General features: G+C 38.5%; 1 protein-coding gene across 5 annotated transcripts in view; it reads left to right on the forward strand.

The window, feature by feature from the left end:
* Positions 1-18,273, forward strand: part of LOC108246922 (palmitoyltransferase ZDHHC5) — a 37,179-nt gene that overhangs the window by 4,601 nt on the left and 14,305 nt on the right. For 2 of the 5 annotated variants that reach the window (XM_017434696.3, XM_017434695.3), the window contains exons 2-8: positions 282-1,999; positions 8,491-8,612; positions 9,271-9,428; positions 11,762-11,934; positions 14,328-14,430; positions 14,661-14,752; positions 15,033-15,159. In XM_017434696.3, coding sequence (XP_017290185.1) covers positions 1,836-1,999; positions 8,491-8,612; positions 9,271-9,428; positions 11,762-11,934; positions 14,328-14,430; positions 14,661-14,752; positions 15,033-15,159 — 939 coding nt within the window. In that variant the 5' untranslated portion in view covers positions 282-1,835. The other 3 variants (XM_037976052.1, XM_025010202.2, XM_037976053.1) reach the window with 3 other exon arrangements.

The raw sequence follows: 18,273 nt of genomic DNA on the forward strand, positions 1-18,273 counted from the left end.
TTTTGACAGCTGTTATGGCTTTAACATTTCTTTTGATCTTTTTACAAATTTTATAGTTTCTAAATCAAAATGTAGACCTTTTTTATTTTAGCTTTTTACAAAGTTGTGTTGGAATTTCAGGCAGTAATTCATTGGCCTTTTTCAAAATGTCTTAACAAATGTTCAAGTTGTACCATGTTGTTCACAGTTAGAAATTTGCAGAATATTACCCCACTTAAAAAGGCTTTGGATAGTACGTCTCATGTTTAACCTTTTGTTTCTTTTTGTCATTACTGCTGTAGGTACAACATTCGGAACAAGCATCAATCTGGATTACTTTTTGTGGCCCAACATACCTGAAGAAGGACCTGTCTTCTGGAATCTCAATTTGTCCAGCTGCACAAGTCCTCATCTGTGTGTTTTTAACACCTTGTTCCAAAGAGGCCGTATTTTTCAAGGAACTGAAGTTGAAGGATATTATCCATTTAGGGGAATGAACCAGTGGGAAATCCCTTGAGAAGAGGGTAAAAAGGAAAACAGTCCATATCTTCAGAAGTGAAAGTTATAACCAAGAGTCACATTCAACCAAACGGCAACTAAGCAAGCAAACTGGTCAGTGACTGCAGTAGTTTTGGATTCCATTGCTGGCTGAATTTCTACAACTATACGCTGGAGTTCAAGAGCTTCACTGAAACTGTAGCTATTTCTCAACAATTTTCTGTACAGGAATACTAATGGATGGTCCGCTGGATTCATCTTTCGTTGTTTTGGAAACAACCATAAAACCATTTCCTGCTTTTTTCCGGATCATTTTGAGGATGTAGCTGGCAGCTGAGGTGGTGTGAATCAGCCACCAGTGGGGTTCAGGGATGCCCCGACTCAGGAAAACTAGACTATTCTGCTGGCCCACAAATAGAATGCTGTTTCTAATAAATGTCCTGAACTGAACTTTTTTTCCCACTCAACGAAGAGCAGCAGGTTGACAGTTTTTATTTCCATGAGTTTTTGTCCTATAGCCCTGACATCTTAGTGCAGAGGACTTTTCACGACTGACTTAGTCTCCCTAATCTGAAGAAAGACAACAAAGCACCAAAGCATATCATCGTTACAGCATTACCTTTTTTATATATATCATTTTCACCTCATTTGCTTTCTGTCTCAAAGTGTTTGATATACCTCTGCCTTCACACCTCATTCAACCAGCTAGACCTGTACACTTTGAGCTGAAGTTTCCGGATTTGTTGAGATTTTAGGTTTTGAAAGCACTGAATAGCCAAAAAAACCTAAAGTGTAAACTGAATGGTCTGAGGATTTTTTTTGTTTTTGTTTTCATTATCATTTTTCTTTCCATAACTACAAAACAGGCAGTTTTTAATTGTACCATTCCAGCTCTGACATGCCTGTAAATACATGGTTGTACAACAAAGCAATTTAATTCTTTGTTTTGGAAAGTAGCTCATAAGAATCCATTTTTTTGCTTGTTTTTCCTCATTGACATGTTTGTCACATAGTTGCAGAGAAATCCCTAAAAGCCTAAATCTTCCTCTTGGTAATCAGTGACTTCTGCCTTTCCACCTGATCTGGCTGATTTGAAAACAATGCTTTTGCAGTGGACAGCCTCAGAAGACCATTCTATAGTAGATTCACTCTGATGAGTGTTACAAAGGTACAAATGGGTAATTTCATATTTTCAACCTGACAGAAAGCCTTTCTCTAGTGCTCTGTTGTGTCTCCTGCATGTTTTTTTTGTTGGTTTTGTTTTTATGTCACCACACTGGACAGCTGAATTCTCAATGACAGTTTTCTTGACATAGCAGTTAGTGAGCAAAATCACAAATTGCTACACACAAGAAGTGATGCCAGCTAGCAATAGTAAAAGTGGAGGGAGGGGTCCATCTTCTTCTCCTCTCCCACACACTGTGGTCCTCCCCAACAGACCCTTGCGACCCTCTCGCTATGTTCCAGTGTCAGCAGCCACCTTCTTCCTTGTTGGCTCAACCACGCTCTTCCTCTGTTTTACGTAAGTGGCACACAAAAGGACACACACAAGGACTATTTTATGAAAAGTGGCAAAATGCAGTATTTTATCATTTACTCATTTTATCATTTTTATGGTTAAATATCAGAAAATCAGAATAGGCATGGGCCTGTCTGAGATTTTGACAGTAAAAAACAGAATGGTTTTATAGTACTAAAAACAGGATTTATTTGCTTTTAATCCACCAGATAAAATGTGCAACCAACTTTTTTTAAACAAGGATAAAAGTTTAGAGGAATTCCCCGCCTCATCTGAGTGGGGCTCTGAGCAGTAAGTACAGTTACAGAGGGGGAAACAAAAAGGCAATCTGTCTCTGCAATCTCGTTTTTAGGCATTTAAGCTGTAACTTTAGACTTTTTAACACTTTAATATACCTTTAAACTAGTAATTGGCTCATGACCGGTAATTGAATAATGGTAATAAATGTAATATTAATAATTCTACCAATATTTTTTACAATTACTGACAAGTACCAAAACAAATTGATGTTCAAAATTTAGAATCACAATATTTGAGATCCAGCCCCCAAAATGGATCCATTGAAGTCATTTTTGAATGAATCTAAATCAATAAGGTTACCTGAGCTTTACTTCAGATGGTCCAGGGCTTTTCCCTCCTTTTTTATAGCCTTCATACATGGCTGACTGACAGTGTGCACTAACCGGAGGGACTTTGGCTCTGTTCAAAAGTGGCCCAAATTCAGGTTTTATTTATTTTCTCCTTTCCCCCATATGTGGCCAATATTTGATTTTTGTTTTTAAATGACTGTCTAAACATGACAAATCTGATTGTTTTTAAAATGTTGCCCAGGTCACTTTCATATGTGGTACTAAATCAGACACATATCTGATATCTTTCAAAGGAACCTCAGTCTAATGGCTGTGTCACATCTTACCTGTTTTTTTATGTCACTGATGTAAGGATATGAGCATCGATATTATGGATACCAATATCATGCAGATTAAACCTTGGAACTCTGCATGTCTTCAGCTACAGCAGGGTCCTGGTCCAACCCTGGTCCTCAGGGCCTCCATCCTGCATGTTTTCCTTGTTTCTCTGCTCCAACACACCTGATTTGAATCAATGGGTGATTAACAGGCTTCTGCAGAACATGAAGAGGTGATTTAACCTCTGAATCAGGTGTGTTGGAGCAGGAAACAAGGAAAACATGCAGGACAGAGGCTCTCCAGGACCAGGGTTGCCTACCCCTGAGCTACAGAATAGAAGTCCATTTACTTTGTCTTCTTTTTTATTTCTTTTGTGGATTTTATTTTCCTTTTTCAGTTTGTAATGTCCTGGATGACTGAGAATCTACAACATATGATACAACTGTTGGTGTTGGATTGTATCCATATAAACATGATAGGATCAATACTTGAGTTTGTTCTCTCCTCTGTTTTCAGTATGTTGCTCCTGTTCTGCAAGTGCAATTGTGCCCTGGCACAGGCAGGAAGCGACAAAATCAAACGTAAACACTGGACAAAACAAGTATGTCAGATGATCATTTAGTTGGCTCAGATTGCACAACAACTTTAGAAACGATACTTGCACCGTCTTTGACATATCATATCAAGAACAAGAAAATGGTGAACAGTGGGTTTCAAAACTTTTCACTCTCTTTGACATTTTTTGTTTTGTTTCCTTACAACCTGGATTTTTAAAATTATTTTTTGCTGTTTTTTAAATATAACTACTACTTATAAGATTCAAACTATTTTTTTTTTATTATGAAGCATAAAAGAATGAGACAAGAAAACATGAGCAAACATATGGATTAATTCCCCAAAGTCAGTACTGTGCATAGCCACCCTTTGTAGTCTCTTCAGGTCCATCTAACCAAAGTGCTGCAGCTCCTTCAGGCTGGATCAGTGTTTCTCGTCTTCAGCAATCTTTAAATCAAACCAGAGATTCTCAGTTGGTCATTTAAATGATTCTCCTTAAACCTGTAGAGTGTCACTTCAGCAGTCTGTTGAGGGTCGTTGTCCTGCTGGAAGGACTGAAATCCTACGAAATTCTCTACATTATCTGCCGTCCAGTTTTTTGTTCAACTCCAACCAGTTGACCTGAAAAACAACCCCACAGCATGTTGCTGTCACCATTATGTGGTGATGCTCTTCTCATCATGATGAGGTGAACCTCTACTATGCTTTTTTGGCAACAACTGTCTGCTTCTTTTTTTTCTTTAATCAGTATATTTTTCCTGCCACTCTTCCATGTAGCCCAGTTCTCTGCAGAAGAGCTACAGCTTTATCAGGGTGACCTCCTAGATGTTTCTCTGATTAATGCCCTCCTTACCTGGTCTGGGAGTTTTTCGTGGACAAACCTTTTTTGGCATATTTGCTGTGGTGGCATGATTTTTCCATTTCTTAATAATGGATTTAATAGAGCTCTGTGGGATGTTCAGGGTTTGGGATCTTCAATAACACCACCCTGATCTGTACTTCTTCACAACTTAGTCTGTGACCTGTGTGGACAGTTCCATGGTCTTCATGCTTCTGCCTGCTTTGTGGTAGGGCTAGGAACAAACACAACTATCCTCATTTTTTAATACAAGCTATTTGAGTTCTAATAATTTACAATTTGCATACATGTGTATTTTCTGGCTTTGAGTTCATGCTGCATTCACAAGCTTACTTTTTTATTGTACAACAATCCTATATGCTAAACAAAACAGCTAAACAAAACATTATTGAGCCAAATATACCTCAGCCATACATCTTAATCATTCCTCTCATTTGTCTTTTCCATATTTCTGCTATGACCCTGTCAGTCATGAGCAGTTTGTCTCATGTGGACAAACATGGAGGTTGTAGAAAAACCGAAGGGCAGGTGTGTTTGGCACATATCAGTGCATGCATGTGTGAGAAAATGTAATCTGTTTGTGTGCAGTCAGATTAATAATGGGGAAAATAGGCCAACATCTGTCACCCTGTCAAAAGCTCAGTCACACTCTTCTACAATCATACGTCTCATTCAAACAGCTGGTTACAGCGAAAACAAGTGGGAAAAGAACAGAATTTACAATAAAACTTTATTCTAAATGCCTAATATTCCATGATGGAATGCATATTTTATCCCAGTGTTTTAAATGAAGACAGTTTTTGGTTAAGAAATGAAGTTATTTCAGCTTTTAATCAAATCTTGGGGAAAGCCTCTCCCAAAAGATTTGTTAGCACTCAGAGTACATATTGTAAATGACTCTCATCAATATGTATAAAGTTATAGATATGTTTGTGTTTCCTGAGATTGACTGGTTGATCTTCCTTTGTGTTGACTGTAAAAGTTTGCCAGCTGTAGATGTGCAGACATGGACAATTTTGTTTGTATCCTTTTGTTTAAGAAAAAAACAGACCCACAAATGTCACAGAAATAATGTGAAACTCACAAAAGTAATGGAAAAAAACAAAGTAAAACTAAAAATCAACTAATGAAACTGGCCTTGACAAAAAGGAAGGTACCCTTGACTTGTTTTTTCTTTTTGCAGAACCTTTTGAGGCAATCACTGCAGTTAACTGATTTCTAAAGGTGTGTTCACACCAGCCCTTTTTAGTCCGCTTTAATCGAACTCTGGTTCGTTTGCCTACAAAGTCCGGTTTGTTTGGGCAATCGAACTCTGACGCAGACCATGAAAGCGAACTCTGGTCCGCCTAAAAACCTCTGTCTCGGTTCGGCTGAAGTGAACTCTGGCATGGTTCCAATATGTGAATGCAAGTGGACCGCAGACTGCTCCAAAAGCAGAACGCAAATTATAGAACAGGGCCTTCTGGGTAAATGCAACCAAAACAAACGCATTTCTCCCACTAACGGGAGAAATGGCTCGTGGTCAGTCTTTGAGTGAAGAAGAGGTACCACAGACAAAACAGAAATCCTAAAACCAGTCAAAGTTGACACCACTCCATTTTTGTTTCCTTTTCCAGAAGAAGGAAGTTGCACTCAGTGTCTTCTTCAGAGGTTTTCATGTTGTTTCCTTCAGTAGTACTTGGTGCAGCGCCACCACAGGCGAGGGGGGGGGACAGGTTGCTCAAAGGGTTTGGTTTGATTGACTCAGTGCAGTGTGAATGTGAACTGCACCAGCTGAAAATGGAACAAATGTTGACATTTTGGTCCCCAATCGAACCCAGTCTACCGGACTATCAGGTGTGAATGCAGCCTAAAACTCTTTCTGAGACATCTGCACCTGTTCACAGGTCTTTTAGCCTACTCCTCATGAGCAAACTGCTCGAGTTGTCTCAGGTTTGAAGGGTTCCTTCTTCGGACTGCATGTTTCACTTCCTTCCACAGATTTAGATCAGGACTCAGAAGGCCACTTCATAATAGTCCAATGTTTTTTTCTGAGCCATTCTTGGGTGTTTTTAGCTGTGTGTTGGGCCATTGTCATGTTGGACCCATGACCTGCGACTGAGACCAAGCTTTCTGATGCTGGGCAGCATATTCTGCTCCAGAAAGCCTCAAATCTTAAGTTTTCATGGTATTCTGCACAGACCCAAGACACTCTGTGTCAGATACAGCAAAGCAGCCCCAGAACAGAACTAAACCTTATCAGTGTTTTAACTGTAGTTACAGTGTTCTTTTCTTTGTATGTTTCACTTCTTGGGTCTCTGAACATTGATTTGATGTGACTTGTTGCCAATAAGGTCCAGTTATTGGCAAAAGGTCCAAAGGACATTTTCCTAGAATTTGTGAATTGTCAGTATGCATTTTGTCTTTTTTATGATTTGGTGTCCTCCTTGCTCGTCTTCTTTTAAAGCAGAACTAAAAAGTGTTTTGAAGTAAACATTAATTGAAAGAAAATCATAAAATATGCTAGTTGTAAAATAAACCACTTGGGTGTTTGTAGCTTTTTCCATGAGCCCTGATGTGTGACGTCCAGAGAACAGCTATGGTTCACAAGCATTCAACCAGTCAACAGTGAGTGGAGTACTGGTACAGCATGGTTCACTACGTTGCAATTAATTGTTTGAACTGGCCCTAAAATACAGTGGGAGTTTCATTGCTTGGCATCCTAAAAGATAAAAAAACTTTGTCCGATTTGGATCCATAAGCTCCGACGTGGGAACTATCTTCATGTTAATTTGCAGTGTCATGCACTGATGTCATGACAATGATCCAGGGGTAATCAATTTTCACATTTCCACGTTCCCAGCTCGGTTGTTATGTGCGTCCTTTTGTCGGTCATGACGGTCCTTGTGATCATCAGAATCCAAATCTGAAAGTTTTCACTTGATTCCAGAGATCCAGCTGTCGATTCAGGTTAATACTGCTTTGGTTGTGTATCTGTTACTCCCCCAAAGTCTCCGGCATTTCTTCATATTCAAAAAAGGCTTCTTCTTCCATTTCCACTAATAAACAATGGCAAATTAACTGGGTTCTTGGTTCTTCAGCAATCTTTTGGAGCCAGCCGGGGCACAGCGCATGTCATGAACCCAGGATGGGAACTCCACCCCCCAAATCACCCACTTCAGCATTTATTGACTTAAACACTAAAAACAAGTTATTTACCTTTTAGGTAAGAAAAATGGGTTCCTGGAATGTTTGTGGAAGTGTTTCACTAAATGACATTCATGCAATGTCAATGTTTTGAGATTTGATTTCTGTTCTGTTTCCCTTTAAGTCCACTTTTGCTCAAACAGTGACTGATAGTGTGATCTGACACTGATTTACCTTAACTCTGGAGTTCATTTCTTACTCTTTGGAAGTTGTTCTGGGCAATTTGTTGACCATTTGTGTTATTTTTCTCTCCAGTTTGTGGTGAAGTTTATTCTTGCAGCCATGTCAAGGAAGGATGGCTACAGTCCTGCAGACCTTAAATTTCTGAATAATCTGTGCAGCTGTTGTCACAGGAACAGATAGTCATGTCGCCTTTAACATATATATTGAATTTTTTTTCTAAGCTCCTGATACAACTCTCTTCTCATCTCACTGCTCCATGTTCAGTGTTACACACCATGATACTAAACAGCACAGTGACTACTTTTCACCCTTTAACTATGCAGACTGACTGATTGGAAGAGTAAAGACACCTGTGATACTAGTTACGTGTTAAATGACCAACGTTTACTGTATGGTCAGGTTCATTTTCTAGGTTCTACCATCCTTTTTGTCAAGGCCCGTTTCATCATATAGACATAATTTTCTTGAATCAAGCAAGCACTGATTTTCACTAGTTCATTTAGCTTTTATTTGTGACTTTCAAAATAATTTAATTGATTTTTTAAAATGTATTTATTTATTTTACTGAAACAGTACAAACAAATTTGTCCACATGTGAGCATGCAATGACTAATATTTGTCCATGGGTTTGCAAGATATTTTGCTAACACTACAGACAAATGTCCATGCACAAAGGTAAAAAAATTATCTCCCACTTTTTGCCTTTTAGCTAGGGGTGTCAAATTAACTTGAGCTAAACTGTTCTACCATTTTTGTTGGTAATGTGACTGTGGTAACAACTAGACACGGTGTTCCTGTTTCAGGTGTCCATGGCTGTCAGAGCGATTCTCAGTTGCTATTCCCATCTACAATGGAGTCATCTTCTTGTTTGTGTTGGCTAACTTCTGTATGGCCACCTTCATGGACCCCGGCATCTTCCCAAGAGGTGAGTAAACTGCAAAATTATTTTCTGAATTAAGAAAAGAAAAAAAGCTATTTTTTAAGGGTGCATTCACACCAGCCCTGTTTAGTCCGCTTTAATCAAACTCCAGTTTGTTTGCCTAAAAAGTCTGGTTCGTTTGCGGAAGTGTGAATGTGCAATTGAACTCTGATGCGGACCAAAAAGCGAACTCTGGTTTGTCTAAAAGCCTAGGTCTCGGTTCAGTTGAAGTGAACTCTGGCGTGGTTTGAATGAATATGTGAATGCAAGGGAACCGGAGAGTGCTCCAAAAGCAGGAAGCAGACTATAGAACAGGGCCAACCAAAACAAACGTGCGAAGGAAGTTGCGCTCAGTGTCTTCTTCAGAGGTTTTCATGTTGTTTCCTCCAGTAGTTCTTGGTGGAGCGCCACCACAGGCGAGGGGGGGGGGAACAGGTTGCTCAAAGGGTTTGGTTTGATTGACTCAGTGCAGTGTGAATGTGAACTGCACCAGCTGAAAATGGAACAAATGTTGACATTTTGGTCCCCAATCGAACCCAGTCTACCGGACTATCAGGTGTGAATGCAGCCTAAATGTCATTGGGCAATTCAATTGGCCTTTTACTACAATCTCCATTAAGTGAAGATTGTATGGCTGTGTAATACTGCATATTTTTTCCATTAGCTGAGGAGGATGAGGACAAGGAGGATGATTTCCGTGCTCCCCTCTACAAAACAGTGGAAATCAGGGGGATCCAGGTCAGAATGAAGTGGTGTTCAACCTGCCGTTTCTACAGGCCGCCACGATGCTCCCACTGCTCTGTTTGTGACAACTGTGTGGAGGTGTGCACACACTCATGTTAGCTTAGTTACATACAATGTATCATCTGGTCATTTCTGTACATCAAGAGATTCCATGAACACCAACATGGTGTACATCACCATCAGTTCACCTTTCAGTTTTTCTGTGCAGAACACTGGGTGTTAGGCTGTCCTTTCACTGAAACCCAATCAAGCAAAAGCTACGATTTTCCGTCCGTGCATTTGACTATTGTTTGGTCTGTGTCATCTGCCTCTTCACATTCTGTATGTTCTTCAAAGACATGAGCAAAAATGGATGAGAAAGTAAATAATCCACCATATTCATGGTCATGCTACCATTGCTACACGTCTCTGTATTCAGTCCACAAACACAGAGAGAGCACCTCACATTATGTATGTGCTCATTGGATAAAACCACTGGCTTTTGGGCTGAACAGCACTTTAAAGAGTTGTGGCCTAACATCTGTCTATCACTCATCCTCAAATAACTTTTATGCTGCTATTTAGGCTGTAATAAATAAGCTCATTTAGAAGGATTCTGTGGTTTTATTGATATTATTTGGTGCTGATGCTGTTTCAGACTTCACAAAAATGTGAAACAATTTGTTCAAACATTACTTACAGTAATTAACAGTAATTTCCTTCTCTTTATTGTAAATGGTATGGAGGCTTTAACCCAGCTAACCAATTTCTACCAGCTGGGGGGGGCAAGACGCCTGTCAATCATTCTGTACCAGGCAAGACAAGGGGCTGAACTGGGCTGTGAAAAGTTAACCCTTTGGAAAGACTTTGGGATTTTCTCTGAACTGTTAGGCACCAGTTTTGTTGTAAATTTCACAAAATGTGATACAATATTGTTAATTTGTGTTTATTAGGTATTTTAACATTTATATTGTAAACACCAGGGAGGGCTTAGCCCTACTGGTTCACTGATACCAGCTGTCCCTGCAGATATTAACACATTGATGCTTGAATGTTTCAGGAGAATGGGTTTTTGCTAGAAGAAGGATAAATGATGCATATATTTGCGTTACTACATGCTCGCCTGCTGGGACATTTTAGGACAGGTGTTTCTATCTTCTCCCTGCATGTGGCAGCATCCATAACCACTGTTTAGAAGTAAACCCATTTCAGATGTAGCTGTTTGTATGTGCTTGGACAGATAAGGCTGTGGGTCCCAGCTACCATCCACTAATGTCTGCTCAGACTCAGAGCCTTTGTATCTGTGGACACCTGTTTCCACATGAGTGTAGGTGAAGACTATTAGGTCAAAAGAGATGTAAGTTTTGGTTGTTCACAGTAAGCAGAGTCTGTTTGAAGTCTGATTAATCATGTGGGCAGAAATTTACAAGTAAACCATGTTTTTCTTCCTTTGAGACCGCTCTAATCAGAAAGTAGATAGATTTTTATTACAGACTCAGTCCAATTTACATAAAAAAGATAACAAATACAATTAAAGAATAAAAAAATAACCAACACTATAAAGTGTAGCATTACTATAAAATGTTTTTAGAAAATGTTTGTTTTCTTTTGTTTTACTTTTTTCATGCTGAATTTGTTTCATGAAACTTTTGCATGTTATCTTTTACTATTTTTGCGTTTTCCTTTTTTTTTCTTTTTAGAAATCAAAAGAAAAGTTAAAAGTATGACTAACAAAACAAATCAAAAACCTAGCCTAAACTATCATATATCACAGGTTTAACAAATCACCTACAATGGGTTTCAGAAGTATTCATGCTGTTGGCATTCTTTGTTTTTTTTTGTTTAAAATATGAATTTAAAATAGTATTTTAATTTTCACAATTAAAACTTTGAAGATGCAAGATACTTTTGTGAAGCAAACAAGAAACAAGGGTAAGAAAAAATAGAAAATGTGTCAATTAGCTGTGGCAGCCATTTTGAATTGGGTCGATTCCACATGTTAATCAGTTGTAGATGTACATTCAATCATTACTTTCTGAAAGTTTCATTAAAATCTGTTCAGTGCTTCATGAAACATGTTGCTGGCAGAAAGATGCTGTCTGTTAGTAAAACCCCACAAACATCACTGAAATAACTTCAAATTGAGAAAATTTACTAAAAAAGTACTAAAAAACAACAAATGAGTTGTTTTTTTTTTTAATTGGGCTTTTTGCATTTTGTCCTGTAACTTTTAAACGGTAAGTCTCACAGTTTTTAATGCCTTTAATGTTCGAGTTCACTGCACTCTACTAAATGAGATGAGACTCTTAAACAGTGAAACCTCAATATGATTGTAGTTGTTCTAGTAATAACAAAGGCATAAAAACAGTGTCTCTGACAAATGTTTTTCTGACCCCACCTCTTACAACATTGTCTCAACTTCGACATTTTAGGAGTTTGACCATCATTGTCCATGGGTGAACAACTGCATCGGCAGGAGAAACTACCGCTACTTCTTCCTCTTCCTACTGTCTTTGACGGCTCATATCATGGCTGTATTTGGCTTTGGTCTGCTTTTTATCCTCTACCACCGGCAGAACATTGACCGCCTGCATGCCATCATCACGTATCCTTTAAAATTTTCCAGTTTTTCCCTCCCTGTTTCATGATCCAATGTTTTTAGGTTAAATGAAGGTATAATTGGTTCAGATGTTTTTGAGACTCATTTTTAAAGACTTTCTACCTTCATTACAGGGTTGAGTAGATTTTTACAGAAAGTGTATGTAGATGTGTGTTTAAACTGTTGTTGGGAACGTTTAAAAAATAAAAAATAACAAAATCTACAAAAAAAAGAAAATGTTTTGTTAAACGTCCAAAGTGAAACAATAAGTGAAAGATGGTATTTTATTGTACTCTGTTCTCTGCACTGTATTTCAGAAATTAAAAACAATTGGACTTCTATTCTGCAGATGAAACCATTTTGCTTTCCATCCAGGGAGCTTTCTCAATTTCAAACTGATTCACATGCAGATTATTCTTACTACCCTACCACTGGAGAGTCATTAGGTTCTGTGTTTGCCTGCCTAACAAGAAATGTTTCAGTCACATCCATGAAGGTGTGAATTAGAGTGAAAATGATTGTGTATCAGGCTTAGTGATCTATTGTATATTTTAAGGCTCTTCCACAAAACAGTTCCATGAAATGCCTTTATATATATATATATATATATATATATATATATATATATATATATATATATATATATATATATATATATATATATATCAGCCCGTCTTTATTCTACCTCTGGCCGATCATAAATCCCGGATGTTCGTCTTACACATGAGCTTTAAGAAATGAAGTGAGCATCGTGTAACCAAAAGAGACGTGGAACAGAACTCAGCTGCGTTGATGTGGAGTACAACACATTACCTGTGTGACAGACGTCTCCCTCATGTCTTTTTACAAACATGACAAGTAAACTCAGTTTTGGTTAACTTGTTATTTATTTATTTATTTATTTGCTGTCATCATTGATCTTTCCTTGATGATAAACCTGCTTGTTGTTAAATCATGTGACCAGGTGGTTGCACAGACCATATCTCCTCCCTTCATTACATTATTTGAGCCATAAAGTTGACCGTTTCGGGTCTGTTACTACCCTGCGTCGCAGAACAAAGGGGATGAGTTGGCTTCCACCCCACTGGTGCCTTGGTCCACTCAGAAATCCCACCGAGGTAGGCTGAAGGCTTCTAAGTCCTCACTTAAAGGGTTTTGTGAAAGAGCCTTTATAAAGCTGAAATCTGGAACCTCCTTCTGTCTAAAGTTGTTGTTTTCTTGTTTAATGTAAATGGCTCCTTCAGCCCCCTCTCAAACCATCTGATGAAGGCATGTCTTTTGTGAGCCAGGCAAACAAACACCCTAATGCCTCTCCAATGGGAGGGGAGTAAGATTCAGTTCAGTTCAGTTACTTCATTATCCCCCAAGGGGGAAATTTGTTTAATCTGCATGTGACTCTAGCTTGCATAACAAAGCATCTCACACAGTTTAAATCTTGGAACTCCACACTTTGCAGTTTGAATTTAAAGGGGACCTGTTACAGAGGCACTCAAGCATTCCCATACATCAGAGGGGCAGACCTTTAAACTGATGGTCCTTCTCCTCTTTAGTATGGAGGGTGTGGCATCTGTGGTTTCCAAAAATCCTTTAAATTTGAAATTGTCTGACCACAGAACAGGTTTTCATTTGCCTCAGTCTATTTTAAATGAGCTTTGACCTCCTGGATGCTGTCATTAATTATCATTATTGACTTGATTTAATCAGAAAGTTAAGTGTTTTTGAGCCCATGTGTTGATGTCCAGAACAGAATTAGACCTGTTCCTAATACTGACTTTCAGCCTTGTCTTTTAAGCAGAGATTTCTACAGATTCTTACAATCCATGAGGACATTGTGATAGAATATTCAAAGACTTTCCAACTTTGAAAATGTTTTATTATTTTTAGAGCCATTTTTTCACAGACTGGTGACCCTCTGACCGTCTTTACTTCTGAGAGATTCAGTCTCTCTAATTAACATATTGAGTTGCAAAATGCTCCTGCAGCTGTTTCTTATTTATACCATCTACTTTTACAGCCTTTGGTTGCTCATGTCCCAAGACTTCTGAGATGTGTTGCTGCCCTCCAATTCAAAATGACCTATTTTTTCTCTAAAAGTGATACAATTTATTCTGTTCTATTATGAAAAAATGTCTTCTTTCTGCATTCTGTTATTTGAGTCCCAAGGCATTCCAACTTTTTTCCAAATTGGTGTTATAAATGTTTAAGAATAGGTTTATAATCTGACCAGATAGAAAAGAGCTTGGAAAGAAGTTAAAATTAGAAATGAAGCCACTTCATGTGAGTGTGTAACTATTTGAGGGGTACAGAGGGGTCACAGGGTGGCTGCAGGGTCATCCGCTGGACATTTGTTTTGTTAAATCTAATGTTGGGAGACATTCCTTGACTTTGCGTGCTTCCAGGCTGGCTGTGATGTGTGTTGCAGGCCTGTTCTTCGTCCCTGTTGCTGGACTCACTGGCTTCCACATTGTGCTTGTGGCCAGAGGCAGAACAACCAATGAACAGGTACAAATACAATTAACAAATTCTGAAAATTAGTTCTAGAAAGTCTGCTGGAGAACATTTAATTATCAGGAAGATTGAAGCTCCAGGTGGGTCCAGTTCATGCATATTTATTGGAACTATTTGACTTTATATAAAGCTGAGAGTTTAAAATAGTTTTATGCTTATTTCTTCCCTCCTCATCTTTTAGGTAAGTCTGCTGTGTAACTCTGTTATTTCTCTTCTTACTTCAGGTTACAGGAAAGTTCAGAGGAGGGGTCAATCCTTTCACCAATGGCTGCTGGAAGAATGTCTCTCATGTTCTTTGCAGCTCGCAGGCACCCAGGTGACTGCTTTTTTTCACGTTTACCTCTGAATAAGGGCTTGGAGGTTTTATTTGGGTAATGAAAAAAGGTTTTTTTAAGTGTGGTTTATCATCTGCTAATGACCAAAGTAAAAGATTTGAATTGAACCAACCAGTGCTGAAGGGTAAAGATTTAAAATGTCTAAAGAGTGAAACAGAAAAATTGAATTTTTGAAATGTGCTTTATTGATGAAAAATAATCTTTCAGTGTTCTCTTACTCTGCCTTTTAGCAGGAATCTAGAGTTTGTGTTGTGTGTGCAGGTATCTGAGCAGGAAGAAGTGTGTGCAGAGTGTCAGTGTGCAGCCTCCGTTTCTCCGGCCACAGCTCACAGAGGCCCAGCTGGCTGCTAAGGTTCTAGATAACGGCATCCAGGGAGATCTGCACCGGGTGAGAACAGGAGGACTACATACATGCATTATTTAAGTGCCATAAATGCTGCTGTGCGTGCTTTCATCACAGATCCAAGGAGAGTAGAACAATATACAGTGAGACTGAGAGAGCCTTTCTACTTTGATGCATCTGCAACATTTCCCTGAAATAGTGTAAACCAAATAAACTAAATGAAACAACTGTTTAAAAAATCTGACCTCTCACCTTGAGGTCAGAGAGAGGTGGTTTTATACACCTTTTTGGTCCCATCTCTCTCTAACACACATAATGTTGTCCTTTTCTGTAAAACAAAACAAAAGAAAAATGTATACTAGCTCATGCATTCACAATTAATTGCATCAAAAATAGCATTTAAGAAAACATCTGCAATTTATGTATTCGCCGCCGAAGGCATTAAAAATGTTAAAACATGGCTTTAAATTGGCATTAAAAAGCATTAAATTTGATTGACTGATTTCTGCAGAAACCATTATTTTAATATAAACGCTAAAGACAGACAAGCAATAATGCACATTTAAAACAATTTTTAAACCGTTTCAGTTTTTCAACTGACATTAAAGAAAATTTACATGGAAGATAAAGTGTAGACTGTTAACAAACTTCAGGAAAATGTATTTATAGATCATTTATATTTTCAATGTTCAGGAACCTGCATCAAAGTTAAACAGTCTCCACACTGATCTGTTGCATATTGGAGCCATTAAAATAACCTTCATTCACAACTCAGCTGTTCTTGTATTCAGTTTCTCAGACTTATCTGTCACCACACTGTCCGGTTGGTTAACCATCAGCTGTTTGTCAGTCTGGATCTGGAAGTCCCACAGTATCTTAGCCCTGCTGTTCTCCACCACCCTTGGTGGAGTCTCCCACTGTGACTGTGGGACTTCCAGCCCATAATCAGTACAGATGTTCCTGTACACTATTCCAGCCACTTGGTTATGGAGTTCCATGTATGCTTTGTCTGCCTGCATCTTACATCCTGCTACTATGTGCTGGACTGTCTCAGGGGCATCTTTACACAGCCTCCATCTTGGGTCCTGCCTGGTATGATAGACTCTGGCCTCTGTTGCTCTTGTGCTGCCATGATTAGTGCCTCTGTCTGTCCTTCAGTCCAGCCCTTTCTAGCTGCTGGTAGGGTTTGTTGATATCAGCCACTTCCTCAATCTGCCGGTGGTACATCAAACATCAAACTTTTGTGGCAGAGGGAAGAATAGAGTACCCACATGGTTAGATGTCCTATCAGAGAGTGGTAAATATGTGAAGGAGGCCAGAAACACATTTATACAGTATGAGGTGTTGCATAGATATGATCATACTCCTATCAGACTGCACAGAAGGAAATTAATGACACACAAATTGTGTTGGAAATGTTAAAAGAGGTGGAGACATATTTGTACTGCTTTTGGTCGCACCTTTTTGGATTAAAGTCTGGGAGGTTTTTCTTCCTGGTCTGACTCCAGAACTGTGAGATCTGCCTCCCAATAATCAAATGCTGGACATCTGAAAAGGAGTCCTTTCAGTCATTATAGTCAGTCCAGGATCATCTTAAGATATTGGAAAACCACAAAGTGTCCTGAGCTAAATGAGTGGACTGAACCAATCAATGGCGGACGCAGCCTTTTATGAGCCCATTCTCAGTAACTGAAGAGGGACCAGACACTGAAAAGTGTTACATAAGGCCCGTGTGTGCCCTAAGATGATGGTGCTTTGTTTTGGGATTTTTGAATCATCCCAGCTAATTTTTGAAGTTTGTTACTGTAACATGAATTGTGCTGTTACCCTGGGGACAGGAAATAAGGGAGGGGGCCTACATTTGTACATAGCTTTATCTACTCCTGGGACCCCAACCTCACAGTAAAACCTCGAGCTAACACTCACTGGACATACTCTTTACAAACGTTTCTTATACGGAAACCTCTGGCATTTTAAAGAGTTATTTCATTTTTTGTTGGGACATTAGCATGACTTTTTCTTATCACGATGCAAATTGGAATGGATGTTTTTTTAGGCTATCTTGGTCATAACTTTTGACTTTTGGTTGAATCAGTCATTTTTTCATTTTGTTTAGTGCTATATACCAAATATGATTAACATTTTTTATTTTAAAAATTGTAACCTGAGGGTCATGAAAAGAATTGTGCATGTAAACACCCCACGTTGAGTCATCAGTGAATATTTTCACAATTTTCTGAGAAACTGGTGATTTTTGGTTAATATTTGGTTAATATAATAACTTATTAGTTATTACTGCTAATACTGGCAGTTGTCTTCAACAGTTTTTTTTTATTATTGTTTTCCTTTAGCTTGGAGCCTTTGCCCTTCAATAATGTGTCAGATAAAAGCCTGGAGTGGAAGCAGCGCCCCCTCCAGACCAGACAGGCTCTTCCTAAAACACATTTGTACTCACTGGCTTCTCATGCAGCAGGGTTCTGTTTTGATTTATGTTGTCTTGTCGTATTGTTAATTGTTTTCTTGTTAATTCTTTTGAATTACTGTTGAAATTTGTTGCTTTTGTGTGCAGTACTTTGGCCAATGGCAGTTATTTTAAATGTGCTATATAAATAAATTAGATTTGATTTGAAAAGCCCTGTTCAAAGCTTAGAAAACTATGGGAAGCATAAATATATCCTATACATAAATTTTTGAGGGCTTCAATACTTAAACATGTAATATGGATAATTATACAGTGGCTGACAGGTGCAAACATGCAGCAAATTGTGGAACGTGCTCCAAATGGTTAAATGTGCCACAAACGCATGCCGATGCACCTGATGCATGATGAGCACACCTGGTTTGCATCAGTGGGTGATTAACAGGCTTCTGCAGGACATGAAGAGGTGATTTAACCTCTGAATCAGGTGTGTTGGAGCAGAGAAACAAGTGGCCCTGCAGGACCAGAGGGGCCTACACCTGATCTGAAATGTACAGGTGCTGGTCTTAAAATTAGAATATCATGAGAAAGTAGATTGATTTCAGTAATTCCATTTAAAAAGTGAAACTTGTATATTATATTCATACATTACATACAAACTCATATATTTCAAATGTTTATTTCGTTTAATTTTGATGATTACAAATGACAACAAATGAAAATCTCAAATTCATCATATC

This window comes from Kryptolebias marmoratus, linkage group LG6, assembly GCF_001649575.2.
Source record: "Kryptolebias marmoratus isolate JLee-2015 linkage group LG6, ASM164957v2, whole genome shotgun sequence".
NCBI classification, from domain to species: Eukaryota; Metazoa; Chordata; class Actinopteri; order Cyprinodontiformes; family Rivulidae; genus Kryptolebias; species Kryptolebias marmoratus.